Source organism: Corythoichthys intestinalis, chromosome 13 (genome assembly GCF_030265065.1).
Source record: "Corythoichthys intestinalis isolate RoL2023-P3 chromosome 13, ASM3026506v1, whole genome shotgun sequence".
Lineage (NCBI taxonomy): Eukaryota > Metazoa > Chordata > Actinopteri > Syngnathiformes > Syngnathidae > Corythoichthys > Corythoichthys intestinalis.
Window position 1 is genome coordinate 27,637,354 of NC_080407.1, and position 19,267 is coordinate 27,656,620.

Here is a 19,267-nt window from a genome sequence, read left to right on the forward strand (position 1 = left end):
GATTTACACTTCATTTGGGGACATTCTTGAGTCACTTTTTTTCAGCAGACAGAAGAGTAGACAAAAAATTTAACTCAAGAGTAGCGTTACTTCAAAATATTACAAAAGTAAAAGTAGTCATCCAAAACATGTACTCAAGTACAAATCAAAAAGTATTTGGTGAAAGGAATACTCAAGTACATTGTAACATTGTAACTGCTTGCATTTTTGTTTTTTAAACAATGAATACAAAATTGAAAAAATAATAATAAATTATAAAATAAATAAATAAAATTGCCACTGCTTGCGCCTGAAGGATGAAGCCGTGTCAATGCACGATAACTAACAACCAATCGGTGCATTGTTGTCATGGGAATGATAGCCCAGAATGCTTTTGGTACGCGCGTGTATATGCACTCTCGCTCTCTCAACCAGTCTACCTTCACGGCCTACCAGCTGAATAGAAGTTCTATAAGATGTATCATTTGTCTTCTTGTGTCTTGCAGGTTTCAGCAAATATCTTGGTCCTGAATGGCAGGAGTCCGAGTCTCCTGGCGTTCAAGAGGAAGTGGAGCACCCGCAAATGAAACAGGAAGAGCCAGAGCACCCTGAACAGCAAAAGAGAGAAGTACAGCTTCCAATCAAAAAGGAGGAAGTAGAGCTGTCATACGTTAAAGAGGAGGACGATCTCACCATGTCGACTGGTGAGCCCTTGAAGAGTGAGGATGGTCCGAGTGAGGCCAGCAGTGGAATGGAGCCTCCAGGCGGCAGCAGCAGCTTAAAAGAAGGACTGCAAACTGACATTTTTATCGCTCCATTAGACAGAAATGGCGGCACGTCGCACTCCACTTACAATGATGATGGTCAAAAGAAATCTCACCAAGATGACAAACTCTGCAAATGCTCTCACTGTGGGAAAACTTTTACGACTAAGCAAACTTGTCATACGCATATGAGGACCCACACTGGTGAAAAACCTTTTACCTGCTCAGTTTGTGATCAAGGATTCGCTGAAAAACAATCCTTAAAAAGACACGCAAGAACCCACACTGGCGAAAAACCTTTTTCCTGCTCAGTTTGTGGTAAAAAATTCTCTGAAAAAGGTAACTTGAAAAAACACACAACAACCCATACTGGCGAAAAAAGTTTTTCCTGCTCAGTTTGTGGTCAAGGATTCGCTCAAAAACAAACCTTAAAAAGACACGCAAGAACCCACACTGGCGAAAAATCTTTTTCCTGCTCAGTTTGTAGTCAAGGATTCACTGAAAAACAATCCTTAAAAAAAGACACGCAAGAATCCACACTAGTGAAAAACCTTTTTCCTGCTCAGTTTGTGGTCAAGGATTCACTCAAATTTACCACTTAAAAGTACACACAAGAACCCACACTGGCGAAAAACCTTTTTCCTGCTCAGTTTGTGGTCAAGGATTCACTCAAATTCACCACTTAAAAGTACACACAAGAATCCACACTGGTGAAAAACCTTTTTACTGCTCAGTTTGTTCTCAAGGATTCAGTTGCAAGAGCAACTTGAAAATACACAAAAGCACCCACACTGGCAAAAAACCTTTTTCCTGCTCAGTTTGTGGTCAAGGATTCGCTCAAAAACGAACCTTAAAAAGCCACACAAGAATCCACGCTGGCGAAAAACCTTTTTCCTGCTCAGTTTGTGGTCAAAGATTCAGTCACAAGAGCAGCTTGACAGTCCACACAAGAACCCACATTGGCGAAAAACCTTTTTCCTGCTCAGTTTGTGGTCAAGGATTCGCTGTAAAGCAACACTTGATAGTCCACACAAGAACCCACACTGGTGAAAAACCTTTTTTCCTGCGCAGTTTGTGGTCAAGGATTTAGTCAGAAGGAACATGTGAAGAGACACGTGTGTGTTGGTGTGAGAACCAGTGGCCAATGACTGTTTTGCTGGTCATCCATGCTGGCTTCATCAGATTTTCCACGCAGGACCATTCTATTCTGTTAAGCTTCCTGAAATCTTGTTGAAAACTGCTACTTTTGGTGCTTTACGTGTGCTTTGTCCAATCCTTGTATGATTTGCATCCGAACTATTGGCAGAAGAATTGTCTCACCTGATTTAACTCTCAGGTGACGCAATAGAGCAACAAGTTCGAAACGTGACAATAATTCTAATATTAAATACTGTCGTACGTTGTTTCCAAAAAAGTCATCCGTCTCCTGTCTGAGTCAGTTTCCTTTGCTTTTTCTGGGTGAATGTAACAAGTTATTGTAGAGCTAATCGGTGTATTTCCGCCAGCTTTCTGTTTTTAAATTTTTTTTTAAACCTGTCCTGTTCCGCTGTTTGACACAGAGAATGGAAGTCTAAGTGCCCGGATGGTCTGAACAGTTTTAATGTTTCACATTGAGAATCTGACATACTCCCATTGTGATCATTCAACATACCTCGTTTACTATGACAAAGAGAATGTAAAGACACCAAGAGGCGGGACAGCTAGCCCACATGCTAACCCGAACCGAGTGATGTTTCAAAGTCTTCAAAGCGAAAAATCACACAAAACTAGCCCGGATCATTTTCACACGGCGGCGGGATTGTCGATTGTCTTCACCGATTGGCAACCCACCCGGTGGCGAGCAAGTTAGAGCTCGTCGTTCCCCTGCTGTGGGCGTAGGGCTCATTTGCGGGGAAGCAGCTGGACAATGACTGCCGGACAAACCGGCCGACGTCTGAGAATCACATGATCAACACAAATATGACGTAAATCAATGCTTTACTACACGACGTAGACGTAAACGGTGAGAGAGTCATACGAGAGTGACTGCAGTTGTTGTGCGGCTAACATGGCAGGATGTGTCTGAGAGCTTTTCTACATTTCCTTCCATTAACATACGTAAGTTAATAGTCCTTTATTTAAAGAAAGTTTGTAGTGGTTACTTTGTAAACGCTGTATTCGCAGCCATTTTTAACACCAAGTTGCAATTTCTGATCGGGTGAAAAATTTGGCAGACCACCGGGCACACGAAGACGGCAATAAGCCGAGTAAAGCGCTTTCCGAGCGGGCGGGTGGGGTGGAGGGGGAGTTGCAAGACGCCTGGTCGTCGGCGAAGTGACATTCTTGGTGGACAAGGAGCATTGTCAGCAACACAATACAAGCCACCTTCGTATTCAAATGTGTGCCATGATCCCAGTATTTGACATAATACAAAACACAATGTGTACTCGCTTTCTCGTAAGTCCAATGGTCCCACAGTTGTCTGACTTGTTTTGGCCAATATTCGCGGTGAACGGGAACCTTTTGAAACCCAAAAAGTCTCACACGCCTCTTCCTGGTGCAGCTACAAAAGCTTGCAACTGTTCGGTTGGCGTGATGCAAAAAATAAACGAATAAATGTGCAAAATCAGCTGAATCAGCTATCCATCTGCATGCTATAGACCCCAATCACGTTATGCCACAACTCCGCCCCCCTGACTGGTGCCGCCATATTGTCCGTCAGCTCATCGTGACTACATATTACCGCTACATACATTCCTCCTATTACTGCGTGTTTTTCTGCTCGTCTAAGGAATCACCGCCTAGTAAACGAACCCAAAAACCTTCCTGACAATCGTTAACATTGATTAATCAAAATGGTGAAGGCATGTGTGGCGGTTGGGTGCAGCAACATAGAAGATAAAAGGTCATTTTAGTCGTTGCTGTGTGCCCATTGTTAAAAGGGCAAATCTCTAAAGCAGCACGGTTTATTTATCTCGGTCCATGATGCGTTTGTGTCGACAGCTGTCAGACAGCGGCGAAAACATCAATATGATGCCAACAGGATCACAGACATCATCAGACGGAGACTACGAAGCTCGTCGCCACGGTCGCGCAGCAAGAAGTTGAGCGCAACAACAGGTGTTGTGCCGAAAAATAGCCGCCCTGCTTGAAATGTCCCCCCTGACGGGAGCGCCCACACGGAAACGATTTTCTTGTACGGTGAATATGTATTATTTTCAGTGTTGTCACAGATTACTTGAAAAAGTAATTTAATTACTGATTACGCCTCGAAAAAATAATCTATTTACTTTACTGATTACTTCATTATCAAAGTAACTAAATTACTTTAAAAGTAATCTATCAGTTACTTTTTACCCATTTTTCTCCCTTTATCGCCTAAACATAAGAATGATAACAGAAAAATGTCATCACATGTAATTGACTTTCCAATGATTGAATTTAAAGGGGAATATCAGAATTTCGCACTAGCTTAGCCACTCCGGAGCCCTGAAACTAACAAATATCTGACAAACTGCTTGGAATTTGTTGAAATCAACTCTACCGACCAATTAGGCTCGAGCGTATGACGTGGCACTCGCGAGGTTTCCGCCGCTATCGCCATTGTGGAAGCGAGAAACATAAACTGAGGCATTTCAACACAGGTCGCTCTTTAAAAATTGTTGGAAATTATTGTGCGGTAAAGAATTGCAACAACCGATCGAATAGAAAGGAGAATGTACAGCTCGACGGAACACCATTGAGTTTCTTCCGGATCCCTACATGGAGAAAAGGCGAGGGTAAGCTCATATCTGAACTTACCAAACGTCGAAGAATGGCATGGGTGGCCTCGATCAGAAGGAAGGGCATAACGTTTGATTCTCCAGTTACACACTGAGTTTGCTCTATGCACTTCCACTCCGGTAAGTTAATTTCGTTTGTTTACGCAAATTTCAGTAACTTTACGCCCTAAGTCGGCCTGTTGTTAGCTATGGCAACAGCTAAACAACTAGCATGCATACATGTGCATTGTCTTCATAAGACATAATTCCTGTCGTTGCTAAATGAAAAAGCTGTAATATTTTGACGTGAGAGAGTGGCAAAGAATTTGTACACAGGCTACATTATATGCAACAAAAAATTTGTACATCCATGGTCACAGACTAATGTAAACACACATTGCCTACCTTTGCTAGAAAGATGGTGTTGCCGTTTGCTATGGTCATAATGTGAAGATCCTGCACCCATCCGCAGCAAAACTGTTCGTAGCTTTGTAGGGATTTGTAGTTTCGGAATTGCTGATGAGTGTAGTAACATACACCAAACGCTAAATACAGCATGATGTCCATTTCGCGTAGTGGTGGAAGCTTGTCGACATCTTTATTCCATTTGTGTTCGGCTTGCTCGTGAGGGTCAGCATTGTTCATATCCTTAAAATTGCTCACATATCTGTCCTTCGCTGTGGTAACAAGTTTGTCTCTGTATCGAACTGGCAAGTTTTCCCTACATTTTTCCATCTTTGGCACTCGTAGTTCAATTATATTTGCCGTTAAGTTTAAATGTCCCATGATGCAGACGTGCTTCCGCAATGGCTGCGTTGTCGCAAATCTCGCACGATCCCGTGCTGCTGTGACGTAAACGCTCTAGCCTAATTAAACCCCGTTAACTCTAAGATTAAGCCTAATGTCAAAACTTCTGAATTTCGGGTTATGGTTAACAGCATATCAGTGCCAATGTAAAACAATGCAAACTGACGGCACAATCATCAACAACACACAAGTGGATTGTACAGTGCAATAGACCCTACTCACGTGACGTCACAGCCACGCCCCCGCGCCATGTTGTCCGGATACTAGTCATGTTAATGCATTAGCGCTTCGTAAATTCCTCCTATTATGGCGTGTTTTTCTGCTCGTTAACATTAATAATCAAAATGGTGAAGTTGTGTGTGGCGGTCGGTTGCAAAAACAGAGAAGATAGACGGAGAGACTTGAATTTTTACCGTATTCCGAGAGACCCGGAGAGGAGACCGAGATTGACTGCTGCAATTCGACGAGAAAACTGGGCCCCAAACGACTGCCACAGATTATGTAGTAGTCATTTCATATCTGGTAAGACGCATTTAATATATATTTAGAGGGTTTTGGGCTGACAACCACAATTAAGATCATTGCTAGGCTAATCGCCGACAACATACACGTATGTATGTAGTGAGTGCTATCGCTAAACCATATAAACATTAAAAGCCTTAACTCCATTGACAAACGACATGAAATACATTAGACTTGACAGTGGATGTTAGCAAGAACAAAAGATTTTGAATTGAAAATTTCGTAACTCACCTTCCGAGCACAAGATTTCTGCCGTTGGCATCAGAAAGCACCGGGTCTTCCATGAAATGCATTTTAAATTGCGCCATCAATTGAAAACAATTGGGCGGAACCCTACAGCGAACACGTGGTACGTGGGTAGGCTCTATAGACCCTACTCACCTACGTCACAAAATGACGTGTCGCTGTATCCGGCCGCCATATTGTCCGTATTTTTTAGACTTATTCTCATTGTTTTCAATTAGTCGTGCAAGTTATAGAGCAATTCATGGAAGCCCCGGTGTTATCTGACGCTGTAAACTCATTGGATGCGTTGCATAAAAGGCGTTATGTGGAAAAGCTTCAGTTTATCCATTCGCCAGATCCATATTTGATGCCTCAATCGATGTTTTTCGACCCACTGTCTTCGCCGTCTTCGCCTGACATCTGCTAGCTACCCTGATATTTACAACTATCTTGTCCACACAAAATCAGCCTATTCTCACGAAAGTTTGAAAAACTTTAAAAGCTTGGAGGCTGTTAGGTCTAAACTTACTTGTATCTAGCAAAATAATAAAGACCTAGAGGAGGACGAAGACAAGGATCAGAACGGAGACAGAGATAAGGTTATACGCTGACGGCCGTCAGGAGGAAGGTTGATGCGGAGCGAGTGGCTCACAACAAGCTTCTCTGCCTCCAACCTGGGGACCGCGTCTTTAATTGAGAACAGAAACCAGAATGAAACATTATGGTGAAGTCTACTGAAAACAGAAACATTATGGTGACGTCTACTGAAAACAGAAACATTATGGTGACGTCTACTGAAAAAAGAAACATTATGGTGACGTCTACTGAAAACAGAAACATTATGACTCTTTTCATTGTGTAAGCACTAAAGCACAAGCGAATAGACTGTTACATGAGAAAACATAATCATAACACCTAGGTTCAAACACACATAATTGGTTTAAATACTGTTAGTGTGCAAAAGCATTAAAGCACATCTTACAGAGGCTTATAAATACTTCGTTGCTGGTTGGGTGAAACAGGTCCTCGTCCACGAAAATTCGGCAGGAATCTATCTTGTGCTCGGGAAGGTGAGTTACGAAATTTTCAATTCAAAACATTTGTTCTTGCTAACATCCACTGTCAAGTCTAATGTATTTCATGTCATTTGTCAATGGAGCTAGCGATAGCACTCTCACTACATACATATACTAGTATAATATGTAATAAATATGAAGTGCGATAGCACTACTCCAGATTGTCCCTAGTTGAATTTATTTTTTGGCTTTTGACCTCAATAGTGAAATTGTGAATTAATTGTATGACAACTGTCTGATTATCCCCTTATAATTATATATTTTCAGGTAGTTCACTCACAACGTCTGAGTGTATGTTGTCGGCGATTAGCCTAGCAATGATCTTAATTGTGGTTGTCAGCCCAAAACCCTCTAAATATATATTAAATGCATCTTACCAGATATAAAATGACTACTACATAATCTGTGGTAGTCGTTTGGAGCCCAGTTTTCTCGTCGAATTGCAGCAGTCAATCTCGGTCTCCTCTCCGGGTCTCTCGGAATACGGTGAAACTTCAAGTCTCTCCGTCTATCTTCTCTGTTTTTGCAACCGACCGCCACACACGACTTCACCATTTTGATTATTAATGTTAACGAGCAGAAAAACACGCCATAATAGAAGGAATTTACGAAGCGCTAATGCATTAACATGACGAGTATACGGACAACATGGTGCGGGGGCGTGGCTGTGACGTCACTTGAGTAGGGTCTATAAAGCAATGATGCATTGTGAGATGCTGACCCGGGTGATGTCACATTCGCATTCATCCTAAATCCGAGACTGAAGCCGGAAGTTACTCATTTACATGGCGCAGGATTCAAAAATTGAATATATAAAACGATCGCTTCCACACACATCCGAGCGGTCCGTTTCATTCAGGAGCATAAAACACAGCGTGAAATAAGAAATAAACATGCTTTTTGCGGTCATACGCACTTTAAATGTTAAATAATATTCTTTAATCTAAATCTTAAATATATATCTTAAATATGTATCCTAAATGTAAATCTTAAGATTTACACTTAAAATATATATTTAAGTATAATTTTCAAATTTAAATCCCAAATCTGTAAACGGGTGAAACTAAATTACTAATTTATTTTTAATAACTAAATTACTTGACCCCCTTCCCCCCACGCACACACTAATTCACAGCCCGACAGAAATACAACATGCCGCCTCCTCCGCCTCTTTCGAAGACGAGGGATATTAGAATTATTTTTTTCTACCAGCAGCACCCATTGTAAGTAATATAAAAAGACGTCAATGTTGCGGAGGTGGGGAACACACCACTAAGGTTGCTCCTGAAAATCTGACCTGCCTCAAAGTTAGCATAACATTCGAACCTGAGTAAGAAGCTCCTTTGAGAGAAATATCCTCCTGAATGTTTCTACTGTTAAAGTTAAGAAAAGTGTAAGAAATGTAGTGAACCAAGGCTAATCCCTTTCTCCCCAGTTTTCATTTTTATTTTATTTTTGTGGTCTTAAAGCAGCCCAGAGGAGCATTCTCTTTTTTTTCTTGAGTTAGGCTGTGCTTGTGTACTAAAGTAGTCGTGTTTTACTGTACCTTAAGGAAGGTTCCATTTTTTTGTTTTTGTTTTTAATTCTCTGACTAAGAAGTTTTTTTTTGTTGTTGTTGTCATATTCAATTTATTTATAGACAATTTTGAGTTGTATTAAGACAAATGTTATTTTTTTTGCATTCCTGGGTAGTTGAGAGACTATTAACAAGTTTATTTCTTGTGTAGGTTAATATAATTTGAGTTCCAATATTGCAATTTAAATTTGCTAATAAAATCTAAACATTTATTCTGGAAGTTTTCAAAATGTTTCTTTAGTAGTTTTATGAAAACACAGGTGTATTGTAAGTGTAAGGTGTGTTGAACGGAACAGTGTATCACCTGAACCAATATGCACCGCACTGCACAAATATCCACTGCAAAAAGCTGCTTCCTTAAAACTGGGCGGGAAAAAAAATAAATTCCCTTGTGGTCAATAAGTGATTATCTGCCAGTGCTTCAAGTAAATTTCCCTCAGATTTCTTAAAATAAATATATCTCGCTGAAAATAAGTTCAACAGACATATTTCAAACAAAAGGTTTGTACATTTAATCTTTTTTAAAAAATTGTCAGAAATATTCTTAATTCAAGAAAAGATAATCAAACGTTATTTGAAAGATTTAGGTTAAAAAATGACCAACTTTTACATGTATGGGCTTGACAAGAACAAATAGTAATATTTACTTTACTTAGTAAATGGAAGAATCTGACACATTAATCTGTTAACTAGCCTTTAACACTCCAAACAAGATGAAGAAATTTATTAGACTAGACTAGATTTAAGAAAATATATCAGATTAAGACGTTATAAAAGTGTGAGAGATAGTATAAAACAATACAGATTTATTTTGCATTAATCATTTAGCCTAGATTAATCACATTCTTATTGGCAAAAAAATATAGCTCTGACCCCTGTCCACCCAATGTGTTTGGTCTTATCAATGTCCCGTCCTCAGCAAAAAGTGTACATTTTAGGGGATGGATGTTACTGAGTCTCGCTGGCTCGTTGAGTAGATGTTCGTGTCGTGCTCGGCCGCTCGTGACTCTGCTAACCCAGCCGGAATTATGCGTTAGGCTCGGACATTGAGGGTTTTTTATGCGTGTGTGTACGCCGCTATCTTCGAGTAGCATGAAATGCTTGAATATGTCTTAATAGATACTTCGAGTGATCCGAGAAGATGAATGTGGATACCTAGCATCTTCCAAGGTACCTGGTCGACGGAACGCTTCCAACTACTCAAGTGGGCGCCGTAAGATTCGACGAATGGTGCGTGATTTCATTGTTAAAGGTAAGTAAAACTGATGTTATACTGGCAATTTGTGTTATAGGTCTGAAAAGAGGGTCATGAATATATGAGCCTCTACGTTTTTTTAATCCTTTATAGGCCAAGTAACTATTTTTTATGCCATTTAAAAAACGCAGCTCCATAAACTATTTATAAAGATATTGAAATCATTGAAAAAAAGAGGCACTTTTTCTATTTTTGTTTTTTAAGTAGAAAATGAGAAAGATATGAGATGTTATAATAAAAATAAGTGAAACTGTTGTGAATGTCAGGTGGGAGAAGGTCCAGAGCTGAGTTTTATTTATTTATTATTATTGATCTCTGTCAGGTGGTGGTCATTTTAATCTACTGAATTTTAAGAATCTCTTTGCTTTTTTAATTTTCGTCCAACAGATAAAAGACCCCCCAATGAAATATATGCGCCTGGTCATCAAGTCAAAGGGGAAGCAGACTATCCTCATGGAGTGTCAAAATAACTCTGGGAACTAGAGCGGCGTCGAGGCCATTTCTAGCTTCTATTGGCCAACAATGATTCAGGACATCAATGAATGGGTAAATGCCTTAATTGAGCAACTAAGTTAAATCAGAAGCGTTACATGAAATTTATTTCATCTAAAGTAATGATTTATATTGAAGCACAAATGGATTGTTTTCACTTCTCAACAGACATTACGATATTAGACCATCCTCCTTTTCAGAATTGTAGAAATATTGTAAATAATTTTTTTTTTTTTTTTCTGAAAAATTATCAAATATTGTCACATTTTTAAAGCCTTTTTGGTGGTCTGTTTTTCATTTTGTGACACTTATGTCAAAGAACATTGGGAGGTATTGGGCATGGATTTATTTGCATTTCTTTTTAAAGGCATGGGCACAGATTTGCCTTCTGGACAGAGAAAGCGTCCCCTCTTCTTCAGGGATCTCTACAGCCTGTCTTCAGGGTTCCAAAGGCAACCCCCTCTATATCTTACTAAACTTCAATCAGACAGGTAAAAGAAAACTACAAGATAATCAATCAATGTTGATAAGGGGAATGGTCATCACTGCAATTGATTGCTTACCTGGTCATAACGTTCACCTGCATGTCATGTGTAAATTATGTCTTCTTTGAAAGGTTGAGGATGACACTGACAGCTGCCTAATCCTGGACATAATTTCCTTTGATCTAAATTGAGGACATAACTGCTATACTAGTAATTATAATTAGAGACAGGGCCCAATGAGGCAGTATTGCGCAGGGAGTTTAGTAATTGTCATGAGAAGCCAATTACATTTTAAACGTTTGTTTTTTAATAAATTTGATACTTTTTCATTGTCGGCTCACCTATATTACAGTTGCCAGAAGTATTGACTGCCAACATACATGAAAAAGTTGTCCTTCGGGAAGGTGACCGTGCTATATGCACATTGGCGCTTGTGTGGTCCAGAATCAGAGACCTTGGTTCTCCAGACTCCTTCAGAAGACGGCCACATTTTAAATGGCTTAACAGTAAGTACTTCAGTAAAATGCAATGACATGTACTTTTTTTGTGCTGTTGTCACATTTGTCTACAAGCTATATATGTAAATGTGATTTTTTTTTATCCCACAGGTGTCTGGACATGGAGCAGGTTCTGTGCAGAATTCAGGAGAGAGTATTACAACATGTACACCATTGAGATCTGCCATGGGTATGGGGAGCAGTTCAAACAATCCCCACGAGGTGAGTTGCACTGTGTAAGCTTATCTTGGTGTCATTAGAGACACTTAATATCTCAACAAAGCATAGACATGGTGGAAAAGCCACAGTGCTTGGAAACGGTATTTCTCAGTGTTTTTATGTTCTTTTATAGGATTTGTTGGAGAGGAGAAAAGGGGTAAAGTAACGGCGTTTTACTGCGAGGAGGAAACACCTACAGGATACTGCAGTTGTTCCTGCTGTCCAATGCATTAAACTTTAATGTTTTTGTTTGAGTTTGTTCTACACATGCACATTAAAACTGTTTCAGCTTAAGGCATTTTGTTTTCTTCAATCTACGGCATAATCATTGGATGCTTTCCTATGAAACTTTTTTTTCCCCCCTAAATTTAATACAGCAATAAATGTCACCTTACAGCTTTTATTTGTTTATTCACCTTCTCTACTGTTTATCCTCAAGAGTATTTCTAATTATATTTATGCATTTGTAGGTTTGTATTATGTATTTTGGACTAAAGAATGACTGCCACATAGTTTTCAGTGTTGTCATAAATTTTCTGTTGTTCTTCCCTAAAGCTGTCAGACTGTTGAACTCTTGCCATGCTCCGTAGACCCCCAATATTACTGGACTACTATGATCATGTCTATATACCTCACTAACATCTTAGCCCCTAACAAGCTCAAGTCAGCCAACTGCTAAATTGTTTTAGTAGTTACATATTTTTATACTTCTATCCAGCGTTTTTGTCTTTCTTGCTTGTTATTTTTGTATGCACCTTACAATTTTGCTCTTTTATACTCACTCTGCATTTATATTTGCTTTTAAAACGGGACCTGAGTTCTAATTTCTCACCATTAACATGTAAATGTGAACTGATGAGACAATAAAAATCCTTGAATCCTTATAAAATGGTCGAAATATTACAACAATAAATTTGACAGTGATAATGTTTTGTTTTTTATAATCAGCAAATTACATGAAACTACGAATATACCAAAATATATACAAAACAAAAACATTTTATTGTTGGATTTAGCTGCAGAATTAAATCAAAGCATGGGCTTTAACAAAATTTTGTATATATACTAAATATAAAAAAGTCAAAATAGAGGCTCTTTTTAATTGTTACTGTTAAGGACTAAACTATACTCACCATATAAATCTAGGACTCTGAAGCCTTCGTACATTATTACAATAACAATTTCTATTTGTAATACCATTGAGAAACGTATGTTATAACAGTCCGTAAGGTTTAAAGTTTTTCTTTTAAATTTAACCAGCGTGAATGGTCTCTGAAGGGGTTACTGGGGGTGAGGGGAGGGGAGGGGAAGACATTTAAGTATGTAAGGGAAGCACTTTTTCAATTCTTTTAAAGAATTATTATTACTATATTGATACACAGATAAGGGTGGAGGCAAACTGTAGATGATGTACATTTTTATACAGTAGATGGCAGTATGCACTAAAATTCGCGATTAATAAAAAAAAAAAAAAAACGAAGAACTTTAACGCGCATGCGCAGATAGCTACCCGCTCGCGACTGTCTCTCACGTGACTGCATCACGTCACTTCCTTCAAAGGCTTTACGCTTATAAACGCAAGAGATTCAGACATAAAAATTCACTATTCTTCGATGTCTTTAGGTTGATTAATATTTTTTTATGTCAGAATCTACCACATAAATCACTCTTGCGGCATCGTGACTCAAGTGGGGGCGGTGCTCTACGCGCATGCGCAGAACCAATCGCGGCTTGCCTAAGATTTATTCATGATTAAATAAAGTCTTAAGGTTTTCTTTTTGTGTACACATGAATTGCTTGGATCAGGGTGTACCTCAGATGCCCTACCGATTAAAAAAAATACATTTTAAATGTATTTCGATCATTGAGTCTCTCACATATATGTCTATATCTCCCGTCATCGCTCGGGAGAAAATGGCGTCGATCTGGACGTGCGCAGTAGCAACCGTCACAATCGATGCAACCGTCACGATCGGGTAATGACACGCACGGCTCTTCAGTCTGGCAAAATATAGTTTCCCCCCGGAACACAACATGCCCCACACAAGTTCCCTTGGTGAATTCTGTAACAATGTTGGTCACCACAACATGCAGGTTATGCTGTTATATCGTCCCTACCAATATTGAGACCAAACCTAAGCCTGTGCTATTTTGTGGTTTTCGTGTCACTTTTACATACTTGAGGCCAGTAAAGCTACTACGAATAGCCATGAGGGGGCTGTGTTGGACTGGACTGGACAGCAATGTTGGCTTTTCTAACTTCAACTGGAAAAATCCCTTTAAAATTGCCTTTCATTACCTACATGCTTAACGTATATTGGCTCCCCCCCCCCAAAAAATTTTTTTTCTTTTTTTATATCTATCGGCATTTGAAAATCCTATATCGGTCGCCATCTACTTAAGACATCTTCGAGTTAATCAACATTGATGTCGGTATTCTAAAGGTCTTTTCACACTAAGGAAAGAAGACCTTGAAAAGATAATTTTCTATAAAAAATCATTGTCCCAGTGATGTGCTTTTTGGAAATAGGAAAGTGGGTAGCAGAGTGAGACAATAAGACAACTAACAGCAATAGACCAATAGTTGGAAAAACATTTGTGTTACTTTCTGGTTGGCTGCTATGCAAATATGGCAAAGCTTGATTGCTACTATGACTGCCTGCAGTCTAAATACCTGTGTGGAAGTGACATCCAGAACAATTAAATGCTTTTCCACAAGATGGCAGAAGGTACGATTCAATATAACTAAGTACAACCCTGCTGTTTTATGCCTTGGCCGCAGGGCCGGCCCAGGCCATTTGGAGGCCCTAAGCAAGATAATGCCAAGCGGCCCATATTTTTCGCCCACCATTTCGTCACAGTGTACTGCGAAAAAATCCATACATGCAGTCCAACCCATGCGTCTATATTTTGTATATTAATCAGATTTTGTTGCATTTCAAACTTCTCACCCCAACTAAGTAGATTCACCATAGGCCGATACATGGCATACTACTTGATAATAATGTCCGATATAAATGAAATGACTATATCTACGCTCTCCAGTCCAAATGCATATTATGCCAATAATAAACGTTTTACTACAATCAGTGGAAGCCATACATTTGCCATTGCCGACACATACCTGTCAACCCGATGCCGTTGGCAATCTTACAATTAGTGAGACAAATTGGAGACTAATCTTACGTTGTATATAGCGTGCAATATGAAACAAAACTAAATTTTTAAAATAATATGGATTTATTGGTAATATTGGCACATATAACCTGGTGCAATCAAAGAACAATATCCAGCTACATCATGATTGATGATCATGATCATTACTAAAAATTTAACAGTGACTTTTGTTATAATTGTATGTGGCACTTATGGCAATTTCTATCATGTCTTCTGATGGTGGCACTTCAGCTCGCAAATCAGTTTGACTTGAAGGTAGTTCGTTAGAGTGTCCAATTATAAATTAAAAAGGTCAATTGATAAAATTAACTTACCGATGCAATCTTTGAGTCAGGGAACATTCCTTATGCTAATTCTGAGAAGTGATCAGCAATAGTTGCAGGCAAATTGTGTTCGGCAACAAATTGCCAGAATAAAATCTCGGCTTTCGTCATTTTTCATTCTGCAGACTTTATCTTTAAGACCAGTGTTGTTAATCTTACTTTTAAAAAGTATCTCGGGTTTCGTCATTTTTCATTCTGCAGACTTCATCTTTAAGACCAGTGTTGTTAATCTTACTTTTAAAAAGTAATTGATTAGTTAAAAATTACTTCTTCCAAAAAGTAATTGAGTTAGTAACTCAGTTACTTGAATGTAAGAGTAATTAGTTACTTAGCAAAGTAACTGGTTTCATATTTTTTCATTTTTTTATGTTATTTAAAGTGATCCTCTAACTTAAATACATGTAGGCTCTAATAATCCACAATTGTTCTCTTGAACTAAAATATGTTGTTAGAAACACATAAAATGTTAAGTCAGTGGCAATATTTTATAATATTTAGTCCATATTTTGACCGTTAGTTGGCGCCATGGTTTGCGGGCTCACAGTGATGACATCATTGGCATCTTTCCAAATGTGTAGCGTGTTCAACAATTGCTTATTGCTGCCTAAACTCGCGAAGTAAAATGCTACGATGCGCTGCTTTTAGATGTAATTTCCAGTCAAATGGAAACAAGGGGAGTGAAGTGAGTGGTCAAGGTGGAATTATTATTTTTAGTGTATAAACATGCATAAGTGGAAGCGTCTCCCCGTTTTTGGGATCCGTCTATTTTCCGGAGCCGACGGTCCCACCGTGTCTGCAATATTGGTTTTGGATCCGTCCATTTTTTTGATTCGTCGGTCCCACAGCGGCTTTTTGGATCAGTCTATTTTGTGGAATCGACGGCCTGATCGCAGCTACGACATTGCCATGGGATCGGTCTAATTCCCGGATCTTCGAGTGAGTAAAAAACGCGGATTTGGATTACTATTGCTATCTTTTTGGTTGACTATTCTTCGTGGGAGTTTTCCCCAAATCATACTAAATAATTAAAGCACTATGGCACGGTACAGTGACGACAGTGACTCTGACATGGACCTTACAACAATGTTGGAGTTCGTCAGGGCTGAGCTCCCGAGGGAAGAGTGGTCAAGGTGGAAATATTATTTTTTGTGAAAATATGTGCATAAGTGGTAGCTTCTCCCCTTTTGGTACTTCTATGCACGTATCCTAGCTACCACACGTTACAATGTATAAGACATGGATTACACACGGTGTGCCCTTTGGCCTTACTGTATGTAAAGCACACAACAGCTCTGGATGCTAACAATCTACATAATTATATTGGGATAAGTTTGAAAACGCAATATGCTTACCTTGAATATCTGCTAATAAAACCGGACAGCATACAACCGACAGTGCTGTCCTGCTCTTCACTTTTCAGATCTGGTTCAAATAGGAAGGGTAGAACTGACGACATGCTGGGAAAGCTAACGAGTGACATGCTGAAATTTCGTCAACGGGACCAGTGACGTCACGCACTGCGACGTGACAAGAATGGCGACCTATCACTTAAAAATAATTTTACAAACTTTATTAAAACAAAAACATTAAGATGGGTTTTAATATCAAATTATTATAACTCATACTAACATTTATCTTTTGAGAATTACTTGTCTTAAAAATAGAGGATCCCTTAAAAAAAAAAAAAAAAAAAAAAACATAGTAATCTTTGGAAATCTGTTAATGTTGTGAATCAACTGTTAAAGTTGTTAAAATTGCTACCGTTTTTGCATTAGTTCCTTTCTGTCTACTTTTGACATGTTAAAGTTTTAAAACTGTTTCATCATTTATCAAGATAGATTCAAGTCAAGATTTTGCTGATTTAGGAGTATTTTAGATAAAAAGTTGCTTAAATTCGCTAGGAAGGTTCACTACAACAGAGCCTTTCTACTGCTTCAAAATGGCGGCTGTTTATTAACGCCGCCGTCTGTCATTTCGCATGTAGTTCTATAAGCGTGTGATAACTAGGCGTAGATTGTACCCTGTCGGCTACAGTCAGGAAATATTGGAGCCACCTAGCCTAGCATCGCGCTTGCTACAGCGTCACAACACTCTTCTCTCTCAGTGTCTCTGACTTTTCTCATGTCATTCAACCAATGTAGTAATGCCTCGTCTCGTTGCTGAAACAGTGACAAAATCCAAACGGAGAAAAAAAACGTAATGCATGAAAAACATACAGATTTTGAACGTACAGTGTCTACATTTAAAAACAGTGCTCAATTGTACAAATTACGCCGAAACTGTACAATTTCACAGGTATGCCGACAGGTGACAACTTGCTCGACTTTACTTGATTCCCTCCGGGGCCTTCGCCCTGGGCTCATGGCAATTACCAGAACGACATATTGACAAGCTCAGTTGACAACAACGTTCAAGTCGGAGTGTCTTGCACAACAACGACATCAACAACGTGCTCTATTACCTTGATACAGTTGTTTCTTTTCTTCTCCGATTTTCTTCTTTCGTTTCTCTGCTCCAGAAGGATCAATTCTCTTTGACATATTCGTGGATCTATTTTCCAACTAAGTTTGAGCACCAATCGCAAAGCAGGTTCAACGTCACTCCCAAGGTTGCCAGATTGTAATGACAAGAAAATGGATGTTTGCATAGATAAACGGGGATGCACGCCACATTATTCACGATGCTCTATTAACAACGTATAAAATGAGGTTGCCAGATTGGGGCCCTAGTGGTCAGAGGCTCTAAGCAGCTGATTAGTCTGCGTATAGACCCTACTCACGTAATGTCACAGCCACACCCCCGCGCCATGTTGTCCGTATACTCGTCATGTTAATGCATTAGCGCTTCGTAAATTCCTTCTATTATGGCGTGTTTTTCTGCTCGTTAACATTAATAATCAAAATGGTGAAGTCGTGTGTGGCGGTCGGTTGCAAAAACAGAGGAGATAGACGGAGAGACTTGAATTTTTACCGTATTCCGAGAGACCCGAAGAGGAGACCGAGATTGACTGCTGCAATTCGACGAGAAAACTGGGCTCCAAACGACTACCACAGATTATGTAATAGTCATTTTATATCTGGTAAGATGCATTTAATATATATTTAGAGGGTTTTGGGCTGACAACCACAATTAAGATCATTACTAGGCTAATCGCCGACAACATACACTCAGACGTTGTGAATGAACTACCTAAAAATATATAATTATAAGGGGATAATCAGACAGTTGTCATACAATTAATTTACAATTTCACTATTGAGGCCAAAAGCCAAAAAATAAATTCAACTAGGGACAATCTGGAGTAGTGCTATCGCACTTCATATTTATTACATATTATATATGTATGTAGTGAGAGTGCTATCGCTAAACCATATAAACATTAAAAGCCCTAGCTCCATTGACAAATGACATGAAATACATTAGACTTAACAGTGGATGTTAGCAAGAACAAAAGATTTTGAATTGAAAATTTCGTAACTCACCTTCCGAGCACAAGATTCCTGCCGAATTTTCGTGTACGAGGACCTGCTGCACCCAACCAGCAACGTAGCATTTATAAGCCTCCAAGCTCTTAAAGTTTTTCAAACTTTCGTGAGAATAGGCTGATTTTGTGTGGACAAGATAGTTGTAAATATCAGGATAGGAGATGTCAGGCAAATACGGCGAAGCCAGCGGGTCGAAAAACATCGATTTAGGCATCAAATACGGATCTGGCGAATGGATAAACTGAAGCTTTTCCACGTAACGCCTTTTATGCAACGCATCCAATGAGTTTACAGCGTCAGATAACACCGGGGCTTCCATGAATTGCTCTATAACTTGCTTGACCAATTGAAAACAATGAGAATAGGTCTAAAAAATAGGTACAATATGGCGGCCGGAAACAGCGACACACCCATTTTGTGACGTAGGTGAGTAGGGTCTATAGGCTGGGCTGGCCTTGCTTGGCCGTATTACATTATGAGTAATTGCCACATGTCCTGCTGTTCTGGTGATCAAAGTGATTTGAAGAGAACATCTTGCATGCTATTTGGGTCATTCCATAATTGGAGGGCAAATTCTAAATCCTTAGGAAATACCAAAATTGAAAATATTTTCTTCAAAATAATGCTTTAAAAAATCAATTTTAA

At 39.2% G+C, this 19,267-nt stretch overlaps 1 protein-coding gene and 1 long non-coding RNA gene across 3 annotated transcripts in view; both read left to right on the forward strand.

Annotated features, from left to right (window-relative positions):
* Positions 1 to 1,385, forward strand: part of LOC130927907 (zinc finger protein OZF-like) — a 40,487-nt gene extending 39,102 nt beyond the window's left edge. For both annotated transcript variants that reach the window (XM_057854026.1, XM_057854025.1), the window contains exon 3: positions 486 to 1,385. In XM_057854026.1, the coding sequence (XP_057710009.1) occupies positions 486 to 1,345 (860 nt within the window). In that variant the 3' untranslated portion in view covers positions 1,346 to 1,385. The remainder of the gene's footprint in view (positions 1 to 485) is intronic.
* Positions 1,386 to 9,726: 8,341 nt separating this feature from the next.
* Positions 9,727 to 11,931, forward strand: LOC130927915 (uncharacterized). Its single transcript, XR_009066543.1, has 6 exons — positions 9,727 to 9,941; positions 10,332 to 10,490; positions 10,804 to 10,927; positions 11,274 to 11,427; positions 11,530 to 11,640; positions 11,771 to 11,931. It is a non-coding gene; the product is annotated as an uncharacterized LOC130927915 (long non-coding RNA).
* Positions 11,932 to 19,267: the final 7,336 nt, after the last annotated feature.